The 16,855-nt window shown below is 37.1% G+C and overlaps 1 protein-coding gene across 1 annotated transcript in view; it reads right to left on the minus strand.

The window, feature by feature from the left end:
• Positions 1-16,855, minus strand: part of BLVRA (biliverdin reductase A) — a 93,932-nt gene that overhangs the window by 29,843 nt on the left and 47,234 nt on the right. Inside the window, exon 6 of the mRNA XM_004449080.5 lies at positions 521-628. Within this exon, the coding sequence (XP_004449137.1) occupies positions 521-628 (108 nt within the window). The remainder of the gene's footprint in view (positions 1-520; positions 629-16,855) is intronic.

The following is a 16,855-nucleotide window of genomic DNA, read 5'->3' on the forward strand; positions in this document are numbered from 1 at the left end:
TGCCCCATGATGACCAATGTAAAGTAAATAACCAAAAATGTGTAGGCTGTATACTGGGCTGCAGCCCAGATCCTTGTAACTTGCTGGGATAGGAGAGAGGCTATGCCTATTCTATTTGTTCCTCGAAGAGGAAACATTTTTTGTACCTGAGCACCCATCTTCCAGTCTTTGTTGTAAAAACAGGCTTCATGTACAACTTCCTGTTGAAAAGTTATCTCCAACTTGTTAAGATTTCATTAGAGAAAATTCTGCCTAATAAATTGGACAGAAGCATAAATATGCTTGGGATTTCTGACATACTTTTTACCTTGGTCTACCAAGGAAATGAATCTCATTTGAGGAAGAATAAAAAAAGATTTTTATTGGTCACTGAAGCATGTGAGATTAAATTACACTGTTCCTGAGTCAGAGTCTTCAGCAGAAATGAATCTAAACTCATGCCCTAGAAAGCTAGGAAAGAACCAGCTGGCCTTTCTGCCTTACCAGTTACACACAACCTGCAATCCTGTTTTCAACTGACCTGTGAAGAGAAGAGATCCTTTCAATAGGTCTTTGCCTACCACTTCTTTTTTCAGGAAGGCAAATTCCTCCATCAAGAGTTCAACATGTTCTTCATGTAGAATTTTTCCTGTTATGACAAAAATGGAGAAAGTGAGTTGTGACTTGTATGCAGTATGTATACGGGGTCTATGCTCGTCTTTCTCCAGCACAGCACAGTGTGCTCTGAACACTCTGGGCAAGACAACACCCCAACACCTTCCCACACCCTAACAGAAGAGGTCAGCTCTAAGCTTATGACAGAAAGCAAGGTCTAAGAAATCAAGATGGTATCCACCTGTCCCTATAGGCAAGATATCATGAGAGAAGTGACTGGGAGCCAGAAAAGTGTTAGCTTCTGTTCTAGACATAAAAATCTAAGAACTGTGGAGCAGAAAAGGGATTGTCAGGACTGAATGAGGACAGCTAAAATTAGACTCTTCATTTCAAAGAACTGAGTGAACCAGATGATTTTGAAAGGATCCAAGACTGAGAGAAGATAAAGCCTAATATTCATAACTAAAATTTTGGATTTAGACAAACTGAAAATGGGTGCCACCTGTCAGTATGGGGTAGGCAGAACACAGCAATACTTCTATGATATTCCCACTGAAGATGCATATCCCAAATATAATCATAAACAAACATCAGACAAATTCAAACAGAACCTTCTACAAAATAACCAGCCTGTAATCATCCTAAGAAGTGTCAAGGTCATAAAAGTCAAGGAAAGACTGAGGAATTGTTCATAACAAAGATGACAAAAAAACAACCTGTCAACTACAGGCAATACATGATTCTGAACTGAAAGCTTTTGCCATAAAGAATGTTACTGAGACAAACGGTGAAGTCTGAATAGAGTCTAAGTGGGAATGTATTATGGTTAATTTCCTTATTTTGCTGGTCATATTGTGGTTATACAGGGAAAGGTTATGTTTGTAGCTAGTGCATATGAAATGATTTGGGGGTGATGGAGCATCAAATTAGCAATTCATTCCCAAATGATTCAAGAAAAAATATTTTTTTCTACAGTATCTGCTACTGCTACTTTTATTGCTACTTTTGTACAGTATTTGTACAAGTAAGTTTGAGATTGTATCAAGATAAAGCTAAAAACAAGCAAACAAACATAGTTAGAGCAAAAAAAAAATTTGGAGCAGACCAGAAACATCAGTCATGGATTATGAAACAAGAGATAACTTCTAAAAGAAAGCATGCCTGTACAGCAAACCAGTGTCCACATGGTGAGCTGAGTGCCTGCACAGTGAACTGAGCACTGGTGTGGTGAGCTGAGTGCCTGTGCGGCGAGCCAGTGCCTGTGAGGTGAGAAGAGTGCCCGCACGAGTGCCCATGTGGCAAGCTGAGAGCCCGTGTGGTGAGCCAGTGCCTGCACAAGTGAGTCATGCAGTAATATGATGACTCAACAAAAGAGAGACGAAGGGGAGATCAAGGTGAAATGCAGAAGAGACCAGTAACTGAGGTAGCACAATTGACAGGCAACCTTGCTCCACATCAGAAGTCCCCAGGATTGAATCCCTCTAAATCCTAAAGGAGGAAGATAAGAAGACAAAAAGAGAAATAGATACAGAAGATCACATAGAAAATGGACAGAGACAGCAAAAATAGCAGGGCAGGGGGAGGGGGAGAGAAAAAAAGAAAAAAAAAAAGATAACTTCTTAGAGGGTGTAAAAGGGCAATCCGATTTCTCAGCGCATTCATTTCCTTCAAACACATATTTTAGCAACATTTTGACACAACAGTATTTATTATTTGGGTTCATTTTTCAAAATAATGTTGTTTTCCCTGTTATAGGAGTAACATGTATTTTAGAAATTTAGGGGGGGTGGGGATTAGAAAGAAGAAATAAAATCATTCATTCATGATTCCATTTATCAGGGACAGCTACTGCTAACATACTGGTATATTTCTTTCCAGGCATTCTGCTGTGAATTCTTTTTCATGGTTGTGGTCATAAAGTAGATATAAATTATACCACTTTTATTTTTAAAAGCACAAATGAAATTTCATTGTCATTGTAGAAAATTAGGAAGTATGGAAGAATGTAAGGAAAAAACACCACCGAGAAGTCTTCCTACATTATAATAATCATTGTAAATATTTTGTTTTATTTGCTTTGGTTTTTCCTTGCATATATGTGATCATGATTTTTATAATGATGTTTAAGCAATACAAGAATGGTTTCAGATCCTAGCTAAGGGATAATATGAAAAGAGGTATGGTAAACAGGTTGTTTATGTCAGTAACTGGAAAAGGGCACTAGGGGACTTTGTGGGGTTAAAAAAAATCTATACTTTGATTGAAGTAGTTACCTGCGTGTATACTTTGTCAAAATTCATTGAACTCTGCACTTAAAAGCTCTGCATTTTATGGAAGAAATTATATCACGTTAAGATAACTGATGTGGAGACGTGGCCATTGAAGATGCTGAAGGCAGGAAGTGGGAAAAAGAGGTATAATATAGGGGCTTTCTGGGACTTGGAATTGTCCTGAATGACACTGCAATGACAGATATAGGCCATTATATATTCTGCCATAACCTACAGACTTGAGTAAGAGGGTAAACTACAATTTAAAGTATAATCAATGCTATGTGGCAATGCTCCAAATGTGTTCATCAATTGCAAGGCATGTCACACTAATGAAGGAAGCTGCTAATGTGGGGAAGGGTGGGAGGTGTGGGGAGTGGAGCATATGGGAATCCTTTACATTTTTTTATGTAACATTTTGCATGATCTAAGCATCTTTTTAAAAAATAAAATAAAATAAACCTAATCCAAAAAAAAAGTGTTTTATTGTATGCAAATTACATCTTGATTTTTAAAAAGGCCATGGATTTTGGCCATTTGATATGTTATTCAGATGAGTAACATAAAAATCATTACTCAAGTTTCTTCAATGGACTTTGTGTTGGTCTATTCAGAGCTGCTTTTGTAGAAAAAAGAGACATTTCTCAGAAATTCTCATGCCATTATGGTTCTGGCTTTGTAACTAGTTTAACCATTGATGCAAGTGCTAGAAAACATTTGCACCACTTACTGTTTTGAAGATGTTGACCATGACCAAGCTATCCCGTCTGACTGGTGGGGTAAGGAATGGGACTCGAGAAACATGCTTCCTAATTCTGAGTAGAGAAGCAGAGGAAGAGCAGGTCCAGCACTGCCATGGCTGCCAACAGATTCCTTCTATGTGTGCATGGGTGTATCTTAACTTTATGAAAAAGAATAATATGATTCTCCAATCCATTTCTGATATTTAAAATGCAAAAGGTACCCTTAACCTAACAGTAGTAAATCATATGAAACTGAAATCTGGTACTGTTTTCTATGGCGCCTGGGCAAATATGTTGGACCAGTCACGGTTCTTAAGAAATTCTTTCTTATGTGAATGAAGCTAAGATCTCCATCTCTATAATACTACCCCTTACCCACTGGAGCAACGTAATGCAAATCTATTTTTTCATTAGTGTGGTCCATTCATTGCAATTGATAAATACATTTTGTTTTTTTTTTTTCCTTTTTTTTTTTTATTGATTTTGTAATAATATTACATTAAAAATATATATGTGAGGTCCCATTCAACCCCACCCCCCCACCCTACCTCTCCCCTCCCCCCCCCAACAAAACTCGTTCCCATCATCATGACACATCCATTGGACCCGGTAAGTACATCTCTGGGCACCTCTGCACCCCATAGTCAACGGTCCACATCATGGCCCATACTCTCCTCCATTCCATCCAGTGGGCCCTGTGAGGATTTACAATGTCTGGTGATTGCCTCTGAAGCACCATCCAGGGCAGCTCCATGTCCCTAAGACGCCTCCACCTCTCATCTCTTCCTGCCTTTCCCCATACCCATCAGCCACCATGTCCACTTTTCCCAATCCAATGCCACCTTTTCTATGTGGACATTGGATTGGTTGTGTCCATTGCACCTCTATGTCAAGAGGAGGCTCAGATTCCACGTGGATGTTGGATGCAATCCTCCCACTTTCAGTTGTAATCACTCTAGGCTCCATGGTGTGGTGGTTGTCCTTCTTCAACTCCATCTTAGCTGAGTGTGGTAAGTCCAATATATCATATTGTAGGTGCTGGAGTCTGTTGAGGCTCAGGACCTGGCTATCACATTGTCAGTCCAGAGATTCAAATCCCCTAAATATATCTTAAACCCCAGCATTAACTGCACCTCCAGCACATTAGCATGAAAGTCTTATGAAGGGAGATCCCATCTGAGTCCAGATTCATCACACATAAACACCATTTCCAAAGAGGGGCCATCTGCCCTGGTAGTTAACCTCATCGGCCATGACCATAACTCCCATGGGTCTCTTTAGCCCTCAAAGGAACCAATATCTGGGGGTTGTATCTGCTTTATCTGTCTCTCTGACTCTGCTCAGTTGTGCATGAGGGCAATCCTTCTGCCAGGCTCCAGACTCTTTTTTAGAAACTCGTAGCCATATAAACTCATTTCTCTTTTCCATTTCCCCCTTACTTTAGGTCAAACAGCATTTTAAAGTCATGTTATTTTATGTAGACAGGGATATTCTGCTGATCCACATTGAACCTTCCGTATAAGGTCATTTTCCAGTTGCATCATCAGTTGGTAGTTGATAGTGGTCCCTCGGTGCCAGGGAGGCTCATCCCCGGGTGTCATGTCTCATGCTGGGGGGAAGGCATTGCATTTACATGCTGAGTTTGGCTTCGAGACTGGCCACATTTGAGTAACATGAAGGCTGACAGGAGGAAATTCCCAGGCACAGTGTTGCTCTAGGCCTTGTTCTTATTTTAGGCTTGATAAATACATTTTGGAGCACTGCTACACAGCATGGATTATAGTTTACATTGTAGTTTCCACTCTCTCCCAGCCCATTTGGAAGGTTGCAAATCTATTTTCTCTTCCTGTGGACAGCTTCTTTTTTTTTTTTAAACAAATCAATTTTATTGATACATATTTATAAAGTATATGATTCATCCAAAGTGTACAATCAACGGTATTTGGTATAATCACATGGTTGTGTGTCTATCACTTCAATCATTATTAGAGCATTTTCATTATTTCTATAATAAGCAGAAACCAGGCAAACAAACAAGAAAATGCTTCACCATCTGTGGACAGCCTTTAAAATACCAGAAGACAGCTATCAGATCTATAAGTTCTCCATTTGGTCTTATCTCCTTTAAATTTAATACTTACACTTCTCTTTGTATGTATGTTTTCACAGTCAATGTTATATTGCTGGTCCCCTGCCTTTATTTGCCCAAATTATATGTAACTTTCACCTTCCTAAATGATATACCATTTTAGGTATGCAGCATTGAATAAGATTATTGTTTCCTGGGCTCTAAACATAGCACTTACCTTTTCAATTCACTTCCAGCAGGTAAGTTAATACTGCTAGTTGAGAACATTTAACAATGCGAATCCCTCAAGGACAAGGCCCATCTTTTTGTATCCCTAGTACTGAGCAAAATATCTCACCCACATTAGTAACTATCATGTAAAAGCTGCTTAATCAATGTGTGTCCAATAAGTTATGAATGCCACCCTAGAGGTCAAAGGCCACTTTCATTGTTAAGGGCTTTTCCCGTTCTTCTTTTTAAGACATTCATGATCTGTACACATCCACCCAGGTTATGTTTGCTTAAGGACTAATCCCAATGCTCTGATGTAACAATGGTCTTTGGAATTTTGTTTCTGACTTTAAAAAATTAAATCCTATCATTTATTTCAATATTCTTAGTTTTTACCCAATGTTGTTTTTCTGTTCCAGGATCCCATCCCCTTAATCTACTCTCAGTTTCTCAGACTTTGTTTTTATCTTGACAGTTTTGAGGAGGACTGGTCAGGGATTTTTGTAGAATATCTTTCAAGTGGGATCTGTCTGATGTTTTTCTCATGATTAGAGTGGGGTAATTCATTTTAAGAGGAAGACCACAGAGGTAGAGTGCCATTCTCATCATATCACATAAAGGGTACATATGGTCAATATTACTTATCACTGATGACATCGACCCTGATCATCACCTGGTTGAAGTGGTGTTTGTCTAGTATCTCTACTGTAGATCCTGGCTTTCTATAATGTACTACTTGAAAGGAAGTTACTTGCAGAGGACATTGCCTTTCTGGAAAAATTTGGTCAAAATGTGCTTGACTTTTTATGGTGTCATTTAACTTGTTCCTTTAGCCCTGTACTTTCTGTGAACTGGAAGATTGCTTTCAATCATAATTAGATAAACATTTTACAAGAATACTTTCTGGGTGATGCTGTGTACTTCCAACTTCATCATACCAGACAGCTCTCAGTGTCAAGATGACCCACATTAGGGACATCTGTTTAGGGTGGTGACCAGCAGAACTCTTGATTATAAAACTGTTATCTACTTTTTAAAATTTAAAGCAGTTTTATTGAAAATGTTCATATACCATACAATCCTTTGAAAGTATACAATCAATGGCTTTAGTATAATCACAGTGTTGTGCACTCATTATCACAATCAATTTTAGAACATTTTTATTACCCAAAAGGAAAACCCTATACCCCTTAGCAGTCTCCTCTCAATCTCTCTATCCTTTCCCAAACCTACATAAGACTAGTCTATTTCTGTCTCTATAGATTTATATTTACATTTTATATAAATGGTATCATACAATATGAAGTACTTTTTGCTGGTTTTCTTCCACTTAACATAGTGGGTTTTTTTATTACTTTTTTAATTAAAGAAGTTGTAGGTTTACAAAAAGTCATGGAAAAAAATAAAACATTCCTATATATCTCCCTGTTGTGGACTCTTCGCATTAGTATGGTACCTTAGGTACAACTGCTAAAAGAATACTGAAAGACTGTTATTGACTACAATCCATAGTTCACATAAGGTGTATTTCCCCCATATGCCACCCTATTATTAAAACCTTGTAATAGTGTTGGATATTTGTTATAATTCATGAAAGAACATTCTTATACTTGTACTGTTAGCACCAGTACAGTACATTGTTTACAACAAGGTTCACTGTGTTATACAGTCCCATTTTTTATCTTCTCCCTTTCATTTTAATTAAGTATATAACCCAAAAGTTCCTCTTCCAAATACATCCACACACATAGTTCAGCACTGTTAATTATACTCACAATAACATGCTACCAACACTACCATCTATTTCCAAACCTCTACAATCAACCCAAATAGAAATTCTGTGCAAATTTAAACATCAGCTCTCATTCTCTACCCCAATCTATCCCCTGATCACCTATATTCTAGATTTTGCTTATTATAATTAGTTAATATTTGTGAGATCATACACTATTTGTCCTTTTGTGTCTGGCTTATTTCCCTCAGCATAATGTCCTCAAGGTTCATCCATGTTGTCCCATTAAGACTTCATTTCTTTTTACAGCTGAATAATATTCCATCATGTGTATATATCGCATTTCACCCATTCATCAGTTGATGGACTCTTGGGTTGCTTCCATCTTTTCGCAAATGTAAATAATGCTGCTATGAACACTGGTGTGCAAGTATCTATTCAAGTCCCTGCTTTCAAATTTTCTGGGTTATACCTAGTAATTGGATTGCTGGGTCTACACTCAGCTTCCTGAAGAACTGCCAAACTGTCTTTACAATCCCACCAGCAATGAATGAGTGTTCCTATTCCTCCACATACTTTCCAACACTTGTAATTTCTGATTTTTCAACCATAGCCATTCTAGTGGGTATAAATAATATCTCATTCTCGTTATGATTTACAATTTCCTAATAGCTAATGATCTTGAACATCTTTTCATGGGCCTTTTTAGCCATTTGCATATCCTCTTTGGAGAAATGTCTAATCAAGTCTTTTGCCCATTTTTAAATTGGGCTTTTTTTTTTGAGGTATAGGGTTTCTTTACATATTCTGGATATTAAACCCTTATTGGATATGTGGTTTCCAAATATTTTCTCTCATTGAGTCAGCTGCCTTTTTACCCTTTTGACAAAGTTCTTTTGTGCACAAAGTTTAATTTTGAGGAAGTCCCATTTATCTGTTTTTTCCTTCATTGCTTGTGCTTTGGGTGTAAAGTCTAAAAAACCACTGCCTAACATAAGATCCTGAAGATGCTTTCCTACATGTTCTTTTAGGAGTTTTATAGTCCTGACTCTTATATTAAAGTCTTTGGTCTATTTTGAGTTAATTTTTGTAAACGGTGTAAGATAGAGGCTCCCCTTAATTCTTTTGCATATGGATATCCAGTTCTACCAGCAACATTTGTTCAAGAGGCTACTCTTTCCCAACTCTGTGGACTTGGAAGCCTTGTCAAAAATCAATTGGTCATAGGTGTGAAGGTCTATTTCTGAACTCTTGATTCAATTCCATTGGTCATTCTATCTATCCTTGTGCCAGTACCATGCTGTTTTGACCACTGTAGCTTTGTGATATGCTTTAAAAGCTTGGAAGTGTGAGTCCTCCAACTTCCTTCTTTTTCAAGATGTTTTTGGTCCTTTAGGGCCCCTTATATTTCCAAATAAATTTGATACTTGATTTTTCCATTTCTGCAGAGTAGGCTTCTGGAATTTTGACTGGGATTGCATTGAATCTGTAAAACATTTTAGGTAAAACTGACATCTTAATGATATTTAGTGTTCCAATTCATGAAAAAGGAATATCCTTCCATTAATGATGTCTTTCTAAACTTCTTTTAGCCATGTTTTGTAAGTTTCTGTATACAAGTCCTTTACATTCCTGGTTAAATTTATTCCTATTTAATTCTTTTAATTGCTATTAGAAATGGAATTTTATTCCTCAGCTTGCTCATTGCTAGTGTATAGAAACACTACTGATTTTTGTGTGTTGATCTTGTATGCTACCACAATGCTGAATTTCTTAGCTCTAGTAGCTTCGTTGTAGATTTTTTGGGGGACTTCCTCTATACTGGATCATATCTGCAAATAGTGATTTTCACTTCTTCCCTTCCAATTTGGATGCCTTTTATTTATTTTTCTTGCCTAATTCCACTGGCTAGAAATTCCAGCACTTTCTTAAATACAGTGGTGACAGTGGGCATCCTTGTCTTGTTCCCAATCTCGGCGGGAAAGCTTTCAAACCTTTCCCCACTGAGTATGATATTGGCTGAGGGTTTTTCATAAATCATGGTGCGGAAGTTTCCTTCTATTCCTACTTTTCTAAATGTTTTTTATCAAGAAAGGATGATGAATTTTGTCAAATACTTTTGTTCGAATTGAGATGTTCATGTGTTTTTTTCCTTTCATCTTGTTGATGTGATATATTACATTAATGGATTTTTGGTGTGTTGAACGCTTGCATACCTGGGATAAAACCCACCTGGTCTTGGTGTATAAATCTTTTGATGTACTGATGGATTCAACTTTTAAGAATTTTCTTGGGGACTTCTGCATCTATATTTATAAGAGAAATTGGTCTGTAATTTTCTCCTCTTGTAGTATCTTCATATGGCTCATAGAAGGAGTTCAGAAGTGTTCCCTCACCTTCAGTTTTTTGCAAGAGTTTGAGCAGAACTGATGTTAATTCTTCTTGGAATAATTGGTGGAATTCATCTGTCTGGTCCTGGGCTTTTCTTTGAGGGGAGGTTTTTTTATTTTTTATTTTTATTTTCTTTTTTCTCTCCCCTTTTCCCCTCCCCCCGTTGTCTGCTCTCTGTATCCATTTGCTGTGTGTTCTTCTGTGACCACTTCTATCCTTATCAGAGGCACCGGGAATCTGTGTTTCTTTTTGTTGCATCATCTTGTTGTGTCAGCTGTGTGTGTGGTGCCATTCTTGGGCAGGCTGTGCTTTCTTTCACACTAAGTGGCTGTCCTTATGGGTGCACACTCCTTGCGCGTGGGGCTCCCCTACACAAGGGACACCTCTGCGTGGCAGGGCACTCCTTGAATCAGCACTGCGCATGGACCAGCTCTACAAGGGTCAAGGAGGCCTGGGGTTTGAACCGCAGACCTCCCATGTGGTAGGCAGACATCCTATTCATTGGGCCAAGTCCACTTCCCTTGCAGGGAGGTTTCTGATGACTGATTCAATCTCTACCTTGTAACTGGTCTGTTGAGTTCTTCTTTCTCCTAGAATCAGTGTAGGTTGTACATGTGTTTCTAGGAATTTGTCTCTTTCATATAGGTTATCCAATTTTTGCATACAGTTGTTCATAGTAACCTCTTATGATTCTTTTTATTTTTACGGGGTTAGTAGTAATGGCCCCTCTCATTTCAGATTTATTTACATCTTTTCTCTTTTTTTGTCAGTCTAGTCATTTTGTACTGATCTTTTCAAAGAACTAAATTTTGGTTTTGTTAATCCTCTCTATTGTTTTTTATTCTAGATTTCATCTCTGTTCTAATTTTTGTTATTTCTTTCCTTTTGCTTGCTTTGGGATTAAATTGCTGTCCTTTGTCTAGTTCTTCTAGGCATGAAGCTAGGTCTTTGATTTTAGCTTTTTTTCTTTTTCTAATTTAAGCATTTAGGCCTATAATTTCTCTCAGCAATGTATCCCATAAGTTTTGATATGTGTGTTCTCTTTTCATCTGTCTCAAGATATTTACTTACTTCCCTGGCAATTTCTTCTTGACCCATGATTGTTTAAGAGGGTCTTATTTAACTTCCATATATCTGTGGATTTTCTAGTTCTCTACCTGTTATTTCTAATTTCATTCCATTATGGCTAGAGAGATGCTTTGTATGATTTCAATCTTTCTAAATTTATTGAGATTTGTTTTGTGATCCAACATGTGGTCTATCCTGGAGAATGATCCATGTGCACTTGAAAAGAATGTATATTCTGCTGTTCTGGGGTGCAATGTTCTGTATATGCCTGTTAGGTCTAGTTTAATTATCGTATTTTTCAGGTTCTCTGTTTAGATCTTTCATCTAGATGTTCTATCTATTGATGAGACTGACCTACTGAAGTCTCCAACTATTATTGTAGAGGTGTCCATTTCTCCTTTCAGGTTGCCAGTGTTTGCCTCATGTATACTTTGGGGCACTGTGGTTAGATGCATAAATATTTTAATTGTTATATCTTATTGGTGGGTTGCTCCTTTTGCTTAATAAATAGTGCCATTACTTTTCTTTTATAAGAGCTTTTGACTGCAAGTCTCTTTTTTCCAATATTAACATAGTTGCCCGACTCTTTTTCAGCTACTATTTGAATGGAATATCTTTGTCCATCCTTTTGCTTTCAACCTGCTTCTGTCTTTGGGTCTAAGGTGCATCTCTTCTAAACAAAATATAGTTAGACCATACTTTTTTAATCAATTCTGCCAACCTGTGTCTTTTGATTGGGGAGTTTAATCCATTAACATTCAGTGTTATTACTGTAAAGGCAGTACTTTAGCCATTTTGTTCTTTGGTTTTTATGTATCTTTTTTTTTCTTTTTCTTTATTGTAACTTCCTTTCTGTAGAGTTGAATCTTCTGTGATGTATCTGACTAATCCCTTTCTCATTTCTCTCTCTGTATATTTTTAAGATATAAAAATATCTTTGTGATTACCCTGGGGTTTATATTATGTAACCTTCTGTTTAGCATACACATTGTCTACTCCCATATCCCTCTCTTTCCCTTTTTTATGTTGTTTTTCTCCCACTTTATATTTTGCATATCTGTTAATGAGGAAATATGTCAATTTCTTGTTCAACTGTATTCTGATTCTTATAATTGTATATTGAGGATACATTACTACTGGGTTTTGCATTTACCCTTTTAATTACCCTTACCATGATCTTCATTTCTTTAGAGTACCCCAAGCCACTCTCTCCTGTCTTTTCCTTTCAACCTGCAGAATACCCTCTAATAATTCTTGTATGGCAGGTCTCTTGTTGATGAACTCTTTTGGTTTCTGTTTATCTGTGAATAGTTTAAACTCTTCCTCATTTTTGAAGAACAGTTTTGCTGGATGTTGTGGTTTGAGTCTTTTGTGCACCCCAGAAAAATTACATTCTTATAGCTATTCTATTCCTGTGAGTGTAAACCTATTTTAGGTGGGACCTTTTGATTAATTACTTTAGCCAAGGGTCTTTGATTAGATTGCAAGATACAGGTTGGGTCTTAATTCTCTTATTGGAGTCTTTTATAAACCAGAGGAATAAAAAGCCACAGACATAGAAAAAAGCAGCAGAGACAGAGAGGAACCCAGAAGCTAAGAAAGAAGGTCCTTAGAGTCAGAAGTTGAAATTAAAGGAACCCATAGAAGCTGAGAGAGAAAACCCACAGATGGAGCAGCCAAGGGCTGAAAGCAATGAGGCCTGGAGAAGGCAGGGAATGGCAGATGTCACCACTGTGCAACACATGGCAAGAATCCAGGATTACATCAGCTGATCCTCGAGGGGAAAAGCATCACCTGCTGGAGGCTTTGTTTGAACATTTCCCCACCTCAAAACTTAAGCTTATAAGTTAATAAATCTTCACTGTGAAAGCAAATCCATTTCTGATATATTACTTAACAGTATTTAGCAAACTAAAACACCAGATAAAGAATTTTGAGCTGACAGTTTTTCTCTTTCAGAACCTTAAATATATTATACACTGCCTTCTTGCCTCCATGGTTTCTGATTAGAAGTTAGCACTTAGTCTTACTGAGGATCCCTTGCATACAAAGAGCTTCTTTGCTCTTGATGCTTTCAGAATTCTCTCTTTTAACTTTGCATTTGACATTCTAAGAAGAACAAAGTGTCAAAGAGAAGATTTAACACACAATTATACCGGGGGATTTTAATATATCATTATCACCAATAGACAGTACATCTCGACAGAGATCAATAAAGAAATCGATAAAGAAACAAAAGACTACAAATAATATACCAGAGGATCTGGATCTAATACACATATATAGAACACTACCTCCAAATAAAGCATGGTACATATTCTTTTCAAGTGCACATGGATCAGCTCTCCAAGAAAGACCACATGTTAAGCCACAGAAAAAGTCTCAATGAATTCAGAAAGATTGAAATCATACAAAATAATGTCTCTGACCAAAGTGGAATGAAGCTGGGACTCTGCAAGAGCCAGAGAACCAGATTAGGCACAAAGACATGGAAGCTAAGAAACACAATCTTAAACAAACAATGGGTCAAGGAGGAAGTCTCAAAAGAAATCAGTAACTACCTTGAAACCAATGAAAATGACAACAAAACATATAAAAACTTATGGGATGCAGTCAAAGCTGTACTGATAGGGAAATTCATTGCCATATATATCCATACATCAAAAAGGAAGAGCTAAAATCAAAGACCTAACTGCATACTTGGAACATCTAGTAAAAAAAAAAAAAAACCCAACAAACTAACCACAAATGAAGAAAGAAATAACAAAGATCAGAGCAAAACTAAATGAAATAGAAAATAAGAAAGCACCAGAAATATTAAACAAAACAAAGAGCTGGTTCTTTGAGAAGATCAATAAAATTGACAAACCATTAGCTAGAATAACAAAGAAAAAAAGAGAGAAGATGCAATTACACAAAATAAGAAATAAGAAAGTGTATATCACCACTGACCACACAGGAATGAAGACTATCATTAGAGGATACTTTGAAAAACTATATACTAACAAGAAGGAGAATTTACGTGAAATGGATAAATTCCTAGAAATATGTAAGCAGCCTACACTGACAAAAGAAGAAAATGATGATTTCAACAAACCAATCACAAGTAAAGAGATAGAATCAGTCATTAAAAACCTCCCAACTAAGAAGAGCCCTGGGATAGACAGCTTCACAGGTGAATTCTACCAAACATTCTGGCAAGAACTAACAACAATCTTGCTTAAAATCTTTCAAAAAATTCAAAATAGTAGGAACATTGCCTAACTCATTCTATGATGCCAACATTACTCGAGTAACAAACCCAAACAAAGACACCACAAGAAAGGAAAATTACAGCCCAATTATCTCTAATGAACCTAGATACAAAAAATCTCAACAAAATACTTGCTAAACATATTCAACAAGACATCAAATTAATTACATACTTTGACCAAGTGGGATTCATCCCTGATATGCAAAGATGGTTCAATATAAGAAAAACAATTGATGAAATACACCACATAAACAGATCTAAGGAAAAAACTCACATGGTCCTATCTATAGTTACAGAAAAAGTATTTGACAAAATACAGCACACTTTCCTGATAAAAACACTGCAAAAGATAGGAATAGAAGGAAATTTTCTAAACAAGATAAAGGGTATACATGAAAAATCAAGCTAACATGATTTACAATGGTGAAATCCTAAAATCTCTACCTCTAAAATCAGGAACAAGACAAGGATGCCCGCTACCACCACTTCTATTTAACATTGTGTTTGAAGTACTTGCTTGAGCACTGAGGCAAGAACCAGATATAAATGCATCCAAATTGGAAAGGAAAAAGTCAAAATTTCACTATTGGCATACAACATGGTCCTATACATAGAAAGCCCTGAGAAATCTAAAACAAAGTTTCTAGAACACATAAATGAGTTTATTAAAGTTGCAGGTTCCAAGATCAATGTTCAAAAATCACTAGCTTTTCTGTACACCAATAATGAGTGATCTGAGAAGGAAATCTAGAAAAAAATTCAATTTACAAGAGTAAATCAAAAAATCAAATATCTACGAATAACTTTAACGAGATGTAAAATACTTATACAAAGAAAACTACATAACACAGTTCAAGGAAATCAAAGAAGAATTAAACGTAATTATATCCCCTGTTCATGGATAGAAATACTAAATATCATCAAGATATCTTTTCTACCCAAACTCATCTAAAAGTCTAATGCAACCACATAAAAACACAGCATTTTTTAATGTTCTGGAAAAAATAACTATGAAATTTATTTGGAAGGGAAACAGGCCCCAAATAGCCAAGGACATATTGAAAAAGAAAAACAAAATCAGAGGAATCACACTACCTGACTTTAAAACACATGACACAGCTATAGTGGTTAAAATGGCATGGTCTTGGCACAAGGATAGACATATGGACCAACGGAACCAAACTGAGAGTTACGAAATAGATCCTTGCATATACAGTCATCTGATATTCTACAAGGCCACCAAGCCCACTCAACTGGGAGAGAATGGCCTTGTCAACAAATGCTGGAGAATTGGATATCCACATGCCAAAGAATGAGAGAGGATTATCATCTCATACCTTATACCAAAATTAACCCAAGATGGATCAAAGATATAAATACAAGAGCCAAGACCATAAAGACCTTGGAAGACAACGTAGGGAGCATCTACAGGACCTTGTAATAGGAAATAGCTTCATAAATTTCACACCCAAAGCACAAGCAGTGGGAGAAAAAATAGATGAGAACTCCTAAAATTAAAGCCTTTTGTACCTCTAAGGAGTTTATCAAGAAAGTGAAAACACAGACTACCCAAAGGGAGAAAATATTTGGTAACCATTTATCTGATAGGAGCCAAATATCCAACATATAAAAAGAAATCCTATATCTCAAAACTAAAAAGACAACCCATTCAAAAATGGGCAAGAGGGAAGCGGATGTGGCTCAACTGATAAAGCATCCACCTATGATATGGAGGGTTCAGGGTTTGATAACCACGGTCTCCTGACCTGTGTGGTAAGCAGGCCCACTTGCACTGCTGCCGCACTCAAGGAATGTCATGCCACATAGGGGCGCCTCCCACATGGAGGTGCCCCACACGCAAGGAGTGTGCCCCACAAGGAGAGCAGCCCTGTGTGAAAAAAGCACAGCGTGCCCAGGAGTGGTGCTGCACACACGGAGAGCTGACAGAGCAAGATGACGCAACAAAAAGAGACACAGTTTCCCGGTGCTGCCTGACAATGCAAGTGGATGCAGAAGAACACAGTGAATGGACAAGGAGAACAGACAAGAGGGGGGAGGGGAGAGAATTAAATAAAAAAATAAAATAAATAAAACTTAGGAAAAAAAATGGGCAAGAGCTTTGAACAGACACTTCTCCAGAGAAGAAATACAAATGGCTAAAAAGCACATGAAAAGATGTTCAACATCACTAGCTATTACCAAAATGCAAATCAAAACCACTATGAGATACCATTTTATACCCATTAGAATGGTGCCTATTAAAAAAACAGAGGACTACAAGTGTTGGAGAGGATGTGGAGGAATGGGAACTCTCATCCACTGTTGGTGGGAAGGATCCAGTCATGATGGAGGACAGTTTGGCGGTTCCTCAAAAAACTAGCTATAGATTTGCCATATGACCCAGCAATTCCACGGCTGGGTATATACCCAGAAGAACTGAAAACAAGCAAACAAATTAATATATGCATACCAACGTTCATATCGGCATTAGTTACTATTGTCAAA

Source organism: Dasypus novemcinctus, chromosome 5 (genome assembly GCF_030445035.2).
Source record: "Dasypus novemcinctus isolate mDasNov1 chromosome 5, mDasNov1.1.hap2, whole genome shotgun sequence".
NCBI classification, from domain to species: domain Eukaryota; kingdom Metazoa; phylum Chordata; class Mammalia; order Cingulata; family Dasypodidae; genus Dasypus; species Dasypus novemcinctus.